Source organism: Rhinoraja longicauda, chromosome 6 (genome assembly GCF_053455715.1).
Source record: "Rhinoraja longicauda isolate Sanriku21f chromosome 6, sRhiLon1.1, whole genome shotgun sequence".
NCBI classification, from domain to species: domain Eukaryota; kingdom Metazoa; phylum Chordata; class Chondrichthyes; order Rajiformes; family Arhynchobatidae; genus Rhinoraja; species Rhinoraja longicauda.
The window spans coordinates 61,046,890-61,062,427 of NC_135958.1; the positions used below are offsets into that span (position 1 = coordinate 61,046,890).

The following is a 15,538-nucleotide window of genomic DNA, read 5'->3' on the forward strand; positions in this document are numbered from 1 at the left end:
TTAGCACACTCATCGTGGGCTGAAGGGCCTGCTCCTGTACTGTTCTGTCATTATTGTGTTCGGGGCATTTGAATCACAATGGGACGTGCTGCAAAACGATGGAAGTTTTTAGCTGGCACAGTTGTGGGCTGAGCAGCAGGATCGACATTATTGATTTCCCATGAGTTGACTTTACCACTTAAAAAATAACACATGATTTATTCAACATATAATTGAAAATGCAGGGTGCATTCTTGACAATTAAATATAGCAGGCTAACTTACTATTTGCATATTGATCATGACAAAATTTAACAAATTGGTGTTGTACATAATATAAATAACCATAACTTTGTTAAATAAAGGGATGTGGGGATAGGATGCAGCAGTTCTACACAGATCGATTACAATCATTGCTGGCTTTTGTTTTCTATCTCTATTTCCAGGATTGACCTAAAGGAAAATATTGAAGGAAGCAGAGTAAACAAGTAGTTTGAAAAGTAAAACAACTTTAAACTATTTTTCACAAGAAGATGGTCCTTGATTGGGAAGAAAAATAATTGACAAATGGGAGTAAATAAAGTAACCAGTAAGACACAGCTTGTACACATCTTTTCAACCAAATTCCCTTCAGAATGAACTAATATATGGTCTAAATAGTTCTAGCAAGGACAGAAATTAATTTCAATAATTTCTTGGTGCATAAATTAATGAAGTCTTTAATTTATTTTGAAAATATGATCAGAAAGTTCAGCAAACAAATTGATGGTACTAAAAACATTTAAAACTAAGGTGAGAAACATTAATACAAGGATATTAAACAAGCAATAACATATTAAAAGAACATTTTCACCATTTCATCTGCTCATGGGGTTGAATATTTCCCTCTGACAATTTCCATTTTCAATTATACAAATATGTAATACTTGAAATTAATTTTCTCAATTTGGACAAAAACTCTTCAGTACTTACCTTGAGAAAGAAACAGTGTATCTTATAGGGGAAAAATGTTTCTCACATCAAGGGAGAGGAGAAAAGAAAATGGAGCTCGAGTTGATACACTGACTACCACAAAGCAGTGGAGAGTTTATGCACACCAGCAAAGCAATTTAATGCCAATATTCACACTAAGAGCAAAATAATGGTGATAATTAGAAATTCTGGTTGATTTAATCAGATTTCTGCAAGATTACTCAATATGGTACGTATTCTTTATGGTTGTTGCAGTTCACAAAATAATGAATTGTCTAATTTGAATATATTATATCAATAGTTCCTGTTCCACTTGTTGTGGAATGGCAATGTCAATAGTAATGTAAGAATGTTATATAATTGACTTTTGCAACATACCTTAATGACATTCAGACACATGTTGATGACGTGCTTTGCACTTGTGCAATAGTCTCTGGCTCGTGAGTAACATTTCAGTGCATTACTAAGATCCCCGCAGTCTAGGTAGTGATCACCCAGGTCATCATGCCCTCTCCTGAGATAAAATTTTAAAAATTGCAATCACTTCAAAATTCACATGTTTGAACATGTCAGCAGTTAAAACAAAGTCCAGTAACTCATAGGTATTTGTTTGCTTCTGCCTGAGCTAATGGTGAATTATATTAATTATAATTTTAAGCCTCTAAAGTTTCCAGTCTAAAGTTATAATTTTAAGCCTCTAAAATTTGGAAAATTAGTATGACTTCAAGTAGTGAATGATAACACAAGCACACACATTATTGCCAACCCTCATTTCAGCACACAAACATAGTAATTGCTCTCAGTGCACGGTGCAGAGATTATTTTAGGATGCTGAAACCCGACTTTTGGTAAACCCCTTCTGATGCCCTGGGATATTGAATCAAAAAGTAGCATCATAGTCTATTAAAGCAGTATAACTTTGGTTGTATCCTATACCTCTGCCAGTCAATTCTTGCTCTTTTACATCAGAGGAGAGCCACAAGAATACAAAATATAATCTCTGTGGGATTCTACATTCAGAGCAATTCATAAATCAAGCTTCCTGTGAAATCTTAATGTTTATGAAAAATAGACAATAAAAATAATAAGTACCTGTTTATCAACCATTCACTTTTTTGTTTCAGTGACTGCAATGGCACAAAGAAAATTCTAATTCGCAAAGAGCTAAATCCCCAGTTAATCTGGAGTCTAGGAAACTCTGCATTGAATTTGATGATAGATCGAATGAAAAAAATAGCAGCTCTGGCATTTTACGCTTCCTTCAGTTCCGCACTGATGTATTACCCTGGACAATTTCTAGCTGGGCCAATTAGATAGAATTTATAGTGCAGAAGCGTGTTGCCTGGCCCAACAGGTAATAATGATATGCCATGTATTAGATCTGTAGCCTGACCTGGCTCAGACACAGATAATCTTTAATAAACTTAATTTTCAAATTGTTTATTATCATCAGCACAAAAACGGTAAGGTACAGGTACGAAGAAAAACTTGCTTGCAGCAGCATTACAAATTGAGTATGGAAGACATTTGCCATTGGCTATGGAAGATATGTTTCATATCTTTTTGTAAGTTTTGTACCTGATGCTTTCTTTAATGGAATTTCCCTTGTAATTCTTTAGATCCGTGTCTAATTTCTCCAGTTTCAGCAAAGCTTTCTTCCGTGTAGACTCTGCCCAAGCTGTGTCCAGTGTAGGGGGCTCCAGACCTGACTCTGGCACTGTATCTGGAACAGCCTGAGTTTCCCTGCAGAAGAAAAGTCTCAACAGTTCAATTCATAAATTATTTGACATAAGTAAATTCAGAGTTACAGCACTTAAACCATGACTGTACATAGTCAGCATAATATCAAAGAACACAATCAAGAAGAAATCAAAATATAAAGATGTAAAGAAGTACATCAGCTTCTTTTTATCCATTAACATTCTGGAAGCGTTGAACAGAATCTCTAACCCATTGTTTTCCCATTCATTTCCCATTTGCCTGATGTGATCTATTCGTAACCTACATTATCCAATTCAACTGGCAGCAATCATGAACAATCAATACTACAATTTCTCATTCTCCCAAGAGATTACAAGAGCTTTAAAAAAAAAAACTTTACAATTCTGCCAAAGAAACTTAAGCATGTGGAATACTTAGGCATTTTAAAGCATTTAGCTCAAACAATGAAAGACATGAATTGCCACCTGGATTTCTACCTTCTGCTGCGCAAAAACATCCCGAAAAGAACATCAATTTTAGCCCACATTCGTTCGCTCCAATTCAAAAATTATGCATTGGCACGAAGGTTGAGACATAGAGGTGAGATAACTGGACTATTAATCTAGAGACTCAGAATAAAGACCTGAAGTCACATTTTCAAATCACTTCAGGACAAACCTATAAGATGTTCATTGAAGGAAAATCTTGTTTAACAAGTGATTCCTGTTCAAGGATACTTGTTAATTATAGTGTTGGGTAAGGATTTAGGTTTATTGTTGAGACATGTACAGTGAAAAGCATTGTTTCGCACGCTGACTAATCATATCATTTAATAAGCTATATCAATATAGTCAAGTCAAACTCAAGTACAATAGATAGAGCAAAGGGGAAGCTACAGAGTGCAGAATATAGTTCTCAACATTGTAGCGCATCAATTATAGAGACAAAGTCCAATGTCCACAATGGAGTAGAGGTGAATAGGACAGTACTCTAGCTTATGGAAGGACTGTTCAAAAGCCTGATAACAGAGAAGCAGCTATTCCCAAGACGAGTGGAGCATGCCTTCAAGCTTCTGCATCTTCTGCCCAGCGAGAGTGGGGAGGAGGAATGACCAGGATAGGACAAGACCTTAATAATTGTGACAATACACAATAGGTACAGGAGTAGGTCATTCGGCCCTTCGAGCCAGCACCACCATTCAATGTGATCATGGCTGATCATTCTCAATCAGTACCCCGTTCCTGCCTTCTCCCCATACGCCCTGACTCCGCTATCCTTAAGAGCTCTATCTAGCTCTCTCTTGAATGCAAAAAGGAATTTTATTAATACCTGAGGGGAAAAACCACCTTCAGAAAGAGTGGGAAAGTGGCACTGGCTGGATTATGTTTTGAAGTGTAGCTGTGTTGTGATCTATCCACCCCTTATGTGCTGTGCTTTTCAATTATGCAACCTCTCTCAGTTATAGCCATACCTTGTGGCTTCTGTCAACTTGCGGTGGATTTCTTCATACATATCTACATTAAACGTTCTTTGAACAAAGGACAGTGCCATCTTCAGGGCTTCAATGCGTAGCTGCGGACAGTGTTCTGCTATAAACAGAAGCCTCTCAATTCGCATCAAACCACTGTAACTTGCTGCATATTGCTCCAGATCCTGCAAAACACACAATACATATAGATGACCACTATTGCACCTGAAATATGCAGAACAGCTTCAAGCTAAACTCATGTTAAAAAATAACCAAATATAATACAATTAATTTGCCACATAACCATCATCTTTTATGGGACCATTTAAATTCAGTTAATAGTTAAAACAAACCATTCCACAAATCTTAAATTCACATCTTAAAATACTGGCAATATTTTATGTCAACAAAAAGAGATGGGATTCAATTATAAACACTTTCAGGGCAGAGAGCAAACAACATTTTGTGAAAAAATAATGCTCCTATACTATAACCACAGGCGAGTTAAATGATATCCTCCAGCACTTGAAAGATGGGAGCTGAGATCAGATATTAATCACATGACATTCCCAAAGTGCTTTGGAAGTGCAGTCCGCAGAGAGTTTATCTTGAGAGCCTAGGACATTGTAAACACACCAAGCCACTTGGAGATAAAAGGCAGGAGAAACAATCAGCAAAACTGTGACAAGGAGAACGACTGAAGGCTGAATTGATGAAAGAATATTTTAGAGAAGATTCTTGAGGGTGGAATAAAAATGAAAAATGATCAGTAGGTTTAGGAAAAGGATATTCCAACTGGAGCCTTAGTCATTGATAATGGAGCAAAAAGAGACACTTTTTTCTGAGGCATCACTGCAGAATATATGTGGAAACAAAGACAAAAGAAATTGGAAAAGGAGCAAAACATTGTTCTTTGAGCCTAATCGACCATGACTTTACTGAAAGGCATATCTTCCAACTCAACCATTCCTCTGCTCCATTCCTAGACTTTTTAATTCCTCTAATATTCAGAAATCAGTTCTTGTTTTTTTAATGCAATTAGTGACTGAACTATCACAGTTCTACAGAACAGTTCAATAGGTTCAACAAGCTGAACATGCAGGATTTCTGAAGCAAGACATTGAATGACTCAGGTTTGCAATGTTGAAATAGGGACATTTATAGCACACCCATATTTGATGTGCCAAGCAATAATGGTCGTTAATAATAATAATTCATTAACAAATATGTTTTAAATGCTATTGATATAGGTGCAAACATGGTAGCTATCCTCAGATAGACACAAAATGCTGGAGTAACTCAGCAGGACAGGTAACATCTCGGAAGAGAAGAAATGGGTAACGTTTCGGGTCGTGATCTTTCTTCCTTCTCTACCTGTCCCTAAGTTACCTAAGTTACTCCAGCATTTTGTGTCTATCTTCGGTTTAAACCAGCATCTGCAGTTCCTTCCTACACATTTGGTAGCTATCCTTCTTCAGCACTACTTCATAGATATGCAGTAAATGGACAGTATTTGTTTTCAAGGAGATAGTAATTAAAATAGTCAAGCGACCATAAAACTTTCAGTGATACAGCTGCAACGAGAATTCACCAGTCAGAAGAATCACTTGTAATATGGAGTACAGTAGCATAGTTAAATTTCTGGACCAGCAGCCAAGAGTTCTGGACAATTGATCTAGAGATTTGTTTGCGTTTGACCAAGATATTTGGGGGAATTTAAATTCAAGTAATGAAGTGGGATTTGCAAATTTTTAAAAAGCTAGTCACAGTAATTATAACCAAAAAACTATCAGATTGTTTCAAAAATTGACTTTGTTCACTAACATTCTTCAAAGAAGAAAATCCGCCATCCTTACCCAGTCAGGACAAAACAGGACTCCTGACTCACCATTGTGGTTGACCCTTAACTGCCTTCTTAGTTCAGTGGCAAGTTGGGGGGGGGGGGGGGAAGAAACAGATTACCAGTGACGTTCCTATCTCACCAAAAAGAAAATCACTGCTGATGTTGAGTTATGAAATTGCTTCCACTCATCCTTCACCACCCCTCAATTTAACCCTTTACAACTAGATTTTCTTTCTTCAAATAACTCCCATCATTCATTTAGCTAGAACATTCAATATCACTGCAATTTGCTAGGTCAACAAAAATCTTTCTCCCCACAGAAAAAACCTGTCCTTCTATTAGTGAACCTCCAAATTCTGACGTACCAGTGTGGGATTCTCCACCACATAGTTTGAGTCGGGTGCATTCTGCTGATCATCCTGAGGGTCAGCATCTATTTGCATTGGTTCCACTGCTCCCTACAGAGGCACAGATAAAGGTGGGGACAAAGAACAAAGTTAGTGGTGATATTGGTCACGCTGATCCTTGCCACTAATTAATACCTTGAATTAAAATAAAAGCATATAGAAAATGAACAAAGGTGCATTTTTAATTATAAAATAAATTGCTATTTGAAAGAACATATATATTAGGGAAATGTTATTTAATATTACTTAATGCTGTAACATACATCAACATTAAAATATTTTGGCTGAAAAAAATATACTTTTTCAACCATGTTCGTTTTTCATTAACTGAAGAACCATCTAGTGAAACATCTTCACGCCACACATTAGAGCATAACTGCTGAACCGGTCTAAAGCAATCTAAAGAATTATTTTTCCACTCTCTAGTCACTTGTGGCCCAGCTAAATATTCCAGTGAAGTGTGTTTTTGCTTTGCAAGAGTTAGCATAGAGAGCTGTCTAATTTCAATGTTAATCTTTCAGTACCGTAACCCTAACAAAACTGTTGGTTCCATGCAACAACAGAGCTACGAATATTGCCATCTGATATGATGCCACAAAGTATGGCTGCCGGAGGAAGTTCTCCTCAAAGTGTGTCCCCATTTTCAGGTAATTGCATTAAGGGGTAGCATACAGGATGGATCAAAGTAAGATAATTGGGGGCCTACAGAGTTTGTGGTGTGCCAGTGGAGGTGGTTGCCTTTCTACAAGTGCCCTTGGGGTCATTGGGAAACTGCTAGTGAAACCAACTCTGCATTGAATGAGACAATGAAATAAGGACAATGAAGGAATCACGATGGAATAGAACATGAAATGGTACAGGATGGAACTGTATCATGCCCCCCATGTACAAGGAGAGTCACTTTCATTTTAGATTACGGCTTTTCCAATATTTCAGCAGGGGAAGAAATCCCATTGGAGAAATTTAAATGCAGAGTTCTGAGAAAGGCAGACATGATTTGTGAGCAACAACATTAAAGACCGGAGATGGGATAAATAGAGATGTTGAGGATTTATCATGAGAATTTTTCATCAGTTACGAAAGAACACTATCAATGGGGAAAAAAGAGAAAAATAGATGTTTATACCATAAAAGGTAGTTTACATTAATAACATGGCATTGATTCATGAAATAATACACTGATGAATATGGTAATGACAGCAAAAAAAAATGAAAAAAGGCCAGAATTCAAAATTAATGCAAGCTAAGTATGGATGTTAAATTAGTGATTTTAATTAATACTACTTGTAAAATTCACCAATTGCAGTTCATTCAGCACTGTCCAATAACTCATTAACAAAATTGGGCAGCACGGTGGCACAGAGGTAGAGCTACTGCCATACAGTGCCAGAGACCCGGGTTCGATCCTGACTACGGGTGCTGTCTGTATGGAGTTTGTAAGTTCTCCCTATGACCTATGTGGGTTTTCTCCGAGGTCTTTGGTTTCCTCCCACACTCCAAAGACGTACAGGTTTGTAAGTCAATTGGCTTGGTATAAACGTAAATTGTCCCTAGTGTGTGGATAGTATTAGTGTGCGGGTATCGCTGGTCGGTGTGGACTCGGTCGGCCGAAGGCCCTGTTTCTACGCTTTATCTCTAAACTAAACTAAAAAAAATATTTGTGGGTTCCAGAATTTCCAAAATAAATTGGTGTTAAAAGCAAGAAAGCAAAGGTATGTGTTTTATTTCACCTTGAATGGATTTTTTTTTTTTTTTAAATCTGAAATGCTTCCCGCCCAATGATGCAAACAACATCCCATTCCTTAAGGTGTCAGCAAACTATCATTAATTTTAAATGACATCCCTCACTGAAATACGGTTTCTATTCAAATCTAGTGAAATCACTATTGCTTTCAATTACAGCTCAAAAATGTATTGATATTCCAAAATTTGCTCTATATATGAAATGAGTTACAAAAGTTGATTACAACAACATCTGAAGCTAAATGTACTTTGATGAAAACCGTCAGCTATTGAAAAGGTCACATTTAAACAAAATGCCCTGTTCTTTCCATTGTCAGTTAATCTGTAATCACCCATTAGAATACAAGGTTAATACCTTTCAAAAATAACTGATTAACATAATTGTCATAATGAGGTGAAGAAAGAAACTACAGATGCTGGTTTATACCAAAGATACCCACACAAATGCTGGAGTAACTCAGCGGGTCAGGCAGCATCTCTGGAGAAAAGGAATAGGTGACGTTTCGGGTCAGAACCCTTCTTCAGTCTGATGAAGGGTTCCGACCCGAAACGTCACCTATTCCTTTTTTCCCCAAAGATGCTACCTGACCCGCTGAGTAACTCCAGCATTTTGTGTCTATCCTTGCCATAATGAGGTAACGGATGGTCTCAGTTCTATTGATTGTATTTTTGTCGTTGCAAACTACTTGTGTGGCTGCGATGCAGTCAACACCTAGAATTATAAAAGTTGCATGTTTTAAAACAGTGAAACAAATCTAAATCCTGCCTGTATATGCATTTAAGAGATCAACAATGCTGCTTTTAAACTTTGGGTGACTTTACATCTTCAACCATTATGACTGTAGCATGCGCACTATCAAAATTCAAAAGCAGCACTGATGAGAGAAATGTAATTGGGTAGCAACCTTAAAGCCAGAACCTCATGGGCATGCATGAATAGGCACAGTATAAATTGCTCATAATTGTTCCTGGGAACACTGGAAAATATTATAACTGTTTTACTAAAGTGATCTCTATGCAGTTCATTAACTCTCCTGGAATGGATCCACAGAATGTTTTCAGTGGGACATTACTGTGTATGCCAAGGGTGCAAAGAATCATTACCTAATAATAAAATAGGCCTTTCGACTCGCTGCTTTGTAAAGAATTTAAAAGTTATTTTTGTCTGCATTTCAAATGCTTTTCCTGGATAATGTTAATAACACCCCCACATAATTTCTAGATATTTTTTTCCAAATTTGATCACTTTAATAAGATGATGTTCCCAATTTGTTAATTAAATCAGGCTAATCATGAATGCTTAGGATGAACAGATTCTCAGCTCTGTTCCACTAATTACTAACTCGAAGTTCGACAGTATCAATGCAAAACCAATGGAACTTTATTACTCGTTTACAAATAAATGGCAGTGTGCAGAATAAGTAACAGGAAAACAACATTTTTTAACCTATTCAATGTGTAAACAAATTAACCAAAGGAAGCCCTGCTTCAGAAGTACTCCACTAATTATTCCACCGGTGCTGGATTAAAATGTATAGTATATTATGTCATTATTGGCTCCAATAGAATACTTAATGAAGTAACCATTAATTTGGATTTAGAACACTAAAGTTTAGAATAGATTTGTCATTTCACCATCATCATCTTCAGAAGATCCTCAAACTTTTTCCAGGACACTATCCCAGTTCCTTAGCTCAGGTGCAAAAATTCCTGGTATCCAAAAGGTCCAAGGTGGAGCTCAAAGTTTTATCAATCACAAAGATTATCAATTGCATTCCCAGTACTAACACCAAAATATGAGCATCAAAAATGTTGGACATGCTCATCATATCAGGCAGCACCTTTGTTAAGAGAAACTCCGTTAACATTTTAGCTGTTTCTCTCTCCGCAGATTTTATCTGACATGGTGACTGCTTCCAGCATTTTCAATTTTCATTTCAGATTTCCAGCACCGTGGTACTTTGCACTTGGATAAAATATAGACTAAAATATCTTCATATAAGCAGTATGCTTCCCTATCTCAAACCAGATTAACGCCCATTGTCGAGCAGTATGCTTCCTTCATCAGATTTCCTGGTGATTGAGGTACCTCATAGAGCAGAGTGCAGGCTGACAAGCTGGCGCTAAGGCTGAAATCTCCTGCCGTGCTATGTAGAAACAAGTCTGATCTACTGCTGTGTGGTGTCAGGTAAAGGTCTGAGAGCGAAGAGGTGGCTGAGCTGGGAGTGGAGCTATCTCGACAACCTTCCTGACTATCTGCATTCCCTGCCCCTGACACAGTGCTTGCCTGGGAAAAAGGAACGAAATTCTGGTCAGTTATTGCAGTTCCATACTTGTGCTTAGAATTTAAAAGTTCTAGCTATACTAATTCAGATGCAAGCCTCCAAACAGTTCTAAAGTTATAATTATATTATTTATTACATAATTATCCATTGATTTAAAGTATGGACTATCGACTTCTTGCAAATTTCAGATTTGCTTATGGTAAAACTTTTGCATCACATTCCTTTCACTACAAAACAACATACTTAATCACTACTTAGCCTGACAACGTATAAAATGTAAAGCAATTGATTAAATATCAAACTCCTGAAAGAGTCAAGAATTAAAAAGTCAAGATCACTGGAAGCACATTGCTTGTTAAATAGACGTGCATTTTGATAACATATTAAATGTAAAACAGTATTTCTGTAATTCTTGTACTATGTGATTCATTGATGCGTACTGAGCTTTCAGTGATTTTGTGGAAGCTCACAAACCTATTGCTACACAAATTTTTAGATCTTGTTCAGATGGGCCAGTGATAATTTCAAACCCTGAACATTCACCACATATCTACTGCGGGCTGCTGCATTTTTAACACAAGCCTTCGTAACTTAAAGTGAATGGCGTTTGAAGCTGGAAAAGCCAGACTGCTTTCTCGGCTAAATGCACACTCGACTTGCAATCTGCTTATTTTACGTCTTTTCAGCGATCAAAATATTCAACCACAAAGACTGGGGCAAAAATTCATTATAGTACATATTATAAATAAATGATTAAGAAACATATATGAATGAGAATTTTGTAGAAGCATAAATCTTCACATTGTATGAAGAGTATAATTGTCACTTTCAGGCAATTGAACCATCCTACCACAACTAGGGAGCAGTCCTATTATCTACCTCATTGGAGACCATTGGACTATCTTTATTCAGACTTTATTGGACTTTATCTTGCACTAAATGTTATTTAAGTTATATCCTTTATCATGTATTTAGACACTGTGGGTGGCTTAATTGTAATCGTCTTTTTGCTGACTGGTTTGCACACAAAAGCTTTTTACTGTGCCTTGATACACAATAAACTAAATACACATTCAAAACTTTTAAAGCCCATTTTTTTCCCATTTGCCATTTGGTAGAGCCTATCGCCAATACATGTTCTCCAGAGGCGAGTTACTCCAGAAATATTTGTTTTTGTACATTGCATCTACAGCTCCTTGTGTCTCCATGAAGAAGGAAGAAATGGGAGGATCAGCGGACAACAATTATAATAAATGTCATCATTGGAGATCAGGATGATAGGCTGGGAGGGTCTTCTTCACAAGGTAAATCTGGCAATTTGGAGCTTTGGTAGACGGAAGCTCTGAGGGCAGCAGGAAGGGTTGTCAGGTTTAGAAGTGACAAGTCACATGCAAGGGTCTAAGTCACAGGGCAATTGAAGTATGGTGAATATTACAAAGGTCGCAGAATGAAATTTACATCGCTTTAGTGATGGATATTATTTTGGCTTTCAAACTGAAAAGGCCACGACTGCAAACAGGGATATTGTTGAAAGTGATTCAGTCTAGTTCACTGTGATAGTGATCACAGTTGAGGATGGGGTCAATGGTGAGAGTGTAGAATTTTCCAAGGGTGTTAAGGCATTGGCTTATGCAGTGTCAAAGTTGAACTAAATTAAGTTTTAATTCTTCCAGCCTGCCAGACAAGCAGTCAAACAGCAGTAAAATGGTCAAATCTACTACCATAACCAGATTGAGCGTTATCTGTGCAAATCCTACCTTAAATTTCTAATGATAATGTCCCTTTAAAAGCTACTCGATAAGAGAAAACTAAGAATGATACTCAGAGACCTCAGAGATGACGATGATGGGAGGGTAATAACATAAATAAGGAACCATGCAAGACAGCTTTACGTAGCTGGATGACGGAAGAGATATGAGAATGTCAACCATATTGAACAGTGAAAAGTCAATGAGGGTAAACATCCATCAATGGGGATGTTGTTTGGAATTTTGGTGAAGGTTATTCTGGTGCTGTGGCAAAGGTAGGAGCCAACCCAGAGATTAAAAATTTGAGAGGGAGATGACATTGGAAGGACACACCAAATGAACAGAAAGGTTAGAAGTAATGGGAAGAGAAATTGCCAATGATGCCCAGAAAAATGCTTTAGCGCTGTTTTTATTTCCAAACGGGAAGGGGTTGTATTTAATACTTCCATCCCTCTTCAAACTTTTAAAGAAACTAAACAGAAGGCTTATCAAGGAAGAAATTTAAAAATTGTTCAGGGCAGAAAAGCAAAGTTTTCTCTTCACGATTACTAAAGGCTAGAAGCATCAAATTCCAAAAATAAAGTCTAGCAAAAAATATATATCGAACTTCTGATGGGCTTGGAGCGTTTTCCTTTCTTTGTTAAATGAGGAACACACAAAAATGGTAGTCATTAAATATATAAAAATTCTATTTCAAACTGGATAGTTTCATTCCACATTGACCAACATGTGTGATGCTTACAATATACAAATGGTTTTTAATCTGTGTTGATCAAATTCTTAACCTAAAATTGTATACACAAAAGACATAACAAAGAATCAGTTGCTCTTACGTCAGGAATGCAAACATATTTTTTTCAAAAACATATTTGTTATTGTATTGAATCACTTGTAATATCAGCATTTATAGTCTATCCCATGTGCACCAAAGTCAGGAGGCAGGCAAGAGTCACTCACATTGCCGAGCCTGGAGTGACAGAGGTCAGACCAACATGGAAAATTTCCTTCTCTTAATGCCATTCAGTGGCTACCTGACCACCATCCCTGATGCTAGTTCTTCCTTTCCAGTATTAAAAACCTCTTTAAATTTTAATCCCCTGGCTGCCACATCCTGCATCCAAATCAATGCTATTGCCCACAAGGATTCTTGTAATTTAGCCCACTAGCCAGCTGAGCCCCATCACCACCAAACATAGATCAGTGCAGCACAGGGGTAGGTTGGTCAGCACACAATATCTGACCAAACAGGATGCCAAGATAAACTGATCTCCTTTGCCTGCACATTATGTATATCCCTCCATTCCCTGCAAATCCATGTGCCTATCTAAACTTCCTACATTTCGAAGTATTTAATAAATACCAGAAATTCTGCTTGGTTTATGATCCAATGCACCTGAAACAAGGTAAATCAGAGAAATGTAATAAAATACTATTAGATTGAACACAGACCTTACGAAGCAGTAGGAAATAGAAGCTTTAAGAGTGGGTGACTGGTCAAGCAACAGGGAGCCTGAGCTGTTAGGCCCATCAACAGGCATCAGTCTGCTGAGGCTCCATCTGATCAATATTCCTCCATCCCTTATATATCCATCTGCCACTCTAAACTTCCCACATTTCAAAGTATTTAATAAATATCAGATATTCAGCTTGGTTTATAGTCCAAAATACCTGAATAAGGTATATTAGCAGTAATGTTATCAGAGACATTTGCAATAAAGCAATATGGAATAGAAGTATCAAGAGTGTGCTGTTGGGAGGGTGACATGAGCCCAGCCACCTTGCCCGAGTTGTTAGGCCCATCAGTTGGCATCACTGTGCTCAGGCTACATCTGATCCATGTCCCTCCAGTCCTGACAAATCCATATGCCTATCTAAACTTCCCACATTTCACATTGTTTAATACCAGTAAATTTGTTCAGTTTATGATCCAAAACATCTGAAATATAGATATATTTGCAGAAATTAAATCAAACAAGTTATAAAACAATTTGATTACTGATCTGAAGACACATGCAGTAGGGAATAGCAACATTGAGAGTGGACTCCTGGGTGAGAAACAGAGTGTATTATCATAAACACCTTAAATAAAGATATATTAATCAAGGAATTATAAACCACAATTAGATTACGGAACAGCAGAAGCATTTGCTGTAAAGCAGTGGGGGATAGCAGTGTGTTGTTGGGCGGGTAGTAGGAAGCCTAAGCGGTTAGGCCCATCAGCGGGCATCACTGTGCTCAGGCTGCGGGAGGAAGATGGGGAGACGGGGAGAGGGAGTCCGGGGCAGGCAGGGGGGCGGTGAGGACACAGGGCCGGACCGGGCTCCCCGGGAGCCTTGGTAACAGGTTCACTCTGCCAGCCACCAACTGTCATGTTGGCCCGTCCCAGCGCCGCGCCGCGGCACCCCCGCGCCCACGGCCGGGTCAACCTCCCCCCAGCGCGCTGTAATCCGCCCTCTGGTGGGGCAGCGGCCGCCACTTTACCTGAAAATTTAACACTTGAACGGGAAGGGGCATTTTCTCCCTCATTCAGCGACTCGAAGCGGCCACAGAGCAGCTCCGCATCCGGGCACTCTCATCACTGGGGTGACAGGTCAAACTCCGCAGGCGGGCACGCTGCAGCGTCGTGACGTAGAAGCGGTGGACGATGCCCCGCAGAGTCTGCGCGGATGATGAAGCGTGCGGCGGGGAAGGAGCACTCTGCCACGCACAAAGATGGCGACGGGGACGATGCGTCATGACGTTAAAACGGGGCGTCTGCGCGAATGGTGAAGCACGGGAGGGGGCAAGTTTCTGCCCCGCACAAAGATGGCGGGTATAGGACGGAGCTTCGTGACGCCTGCGTGAATGGTGAAGCGCGGGACGGGGCAAGTTTCTGCCCCGCACAAAGATGGTGGGTGGAGTCACTTTGTACTTAGGTGGAAGTTAGTTAACTTGCATCATTTGACATTTTATGCACAAGCTAGTTGTGATAAAGTAAAGGATGTATACACAGGCTGGTTATGACGAAGAGAGGGAGGATTTAATCCATTGCAGAAAAAGGGTTTGTGAATTGTGAAAGTGAATACAAATATCAGTCTCACCTGTTACTGCAGTTGTGCTGCATCAACATATGGAACAAATCCATTCATACATTGTAGTTTAAAAGACCATTAATGAAATAACAGATAATAATAAAAAAGACAATAAATTATATAATAAAAGACAATAAATTATAGCCAAAACATTAGGTGACCACAATAGTGCAAACCCGAAGACCGTAGTGCAACCAAAGACAATCCATAGAAGTTCACAGTTGCTGAGATTAGTGTTGTGCAATGTTGTGTTCAAGCCTGATGGTTGCTGGGAAGAAGCTGTTTGTGAATCCCTTGGTAACGTTTTTCAGGCTCTTGTACC

At 38.4% G+C, this 15,538-nt stretch overlaps 1 protein-coding gene across 1 annotated transcript in view; it reads right to left on the reverse strand.

The window, feature by feature from the left end:
- Positions 1–14,736, reverse strand: part of gps1 (G protein pathway suppressor 1) — a 35,178-nt gene extending 20,442 nt beyond the window's left edge. The window contains exons 1-5 of the mRNA XM_078401108.1: positions 14,627–14,736; positions 6,328–6,420; positions 4,123–4,304; positions 2,529–2,693; positions 1,329–1,464 (exon numbers count right to left, since the gene is read on the reverse strand). Coding sequence (XP_078257234.1) covers positions 1,329–1,464; positions 2,529–2,693; positions 4,123–4,304; positions 6,328–6,420; positions 14,627–14,671 — 621 coding nt within the window. The 5' untranslated portion in view covers positions 14,672–14,736. The remainder of the gene's footprint in view (positions 1–1,328; positions 1,465–2,528; positions 2,694–4,122; positions 4,305–6,327; positions 6,421–14,626) is intronic.
- Positions 14,737–15,538: the final 802 nt, after the last annotated feature.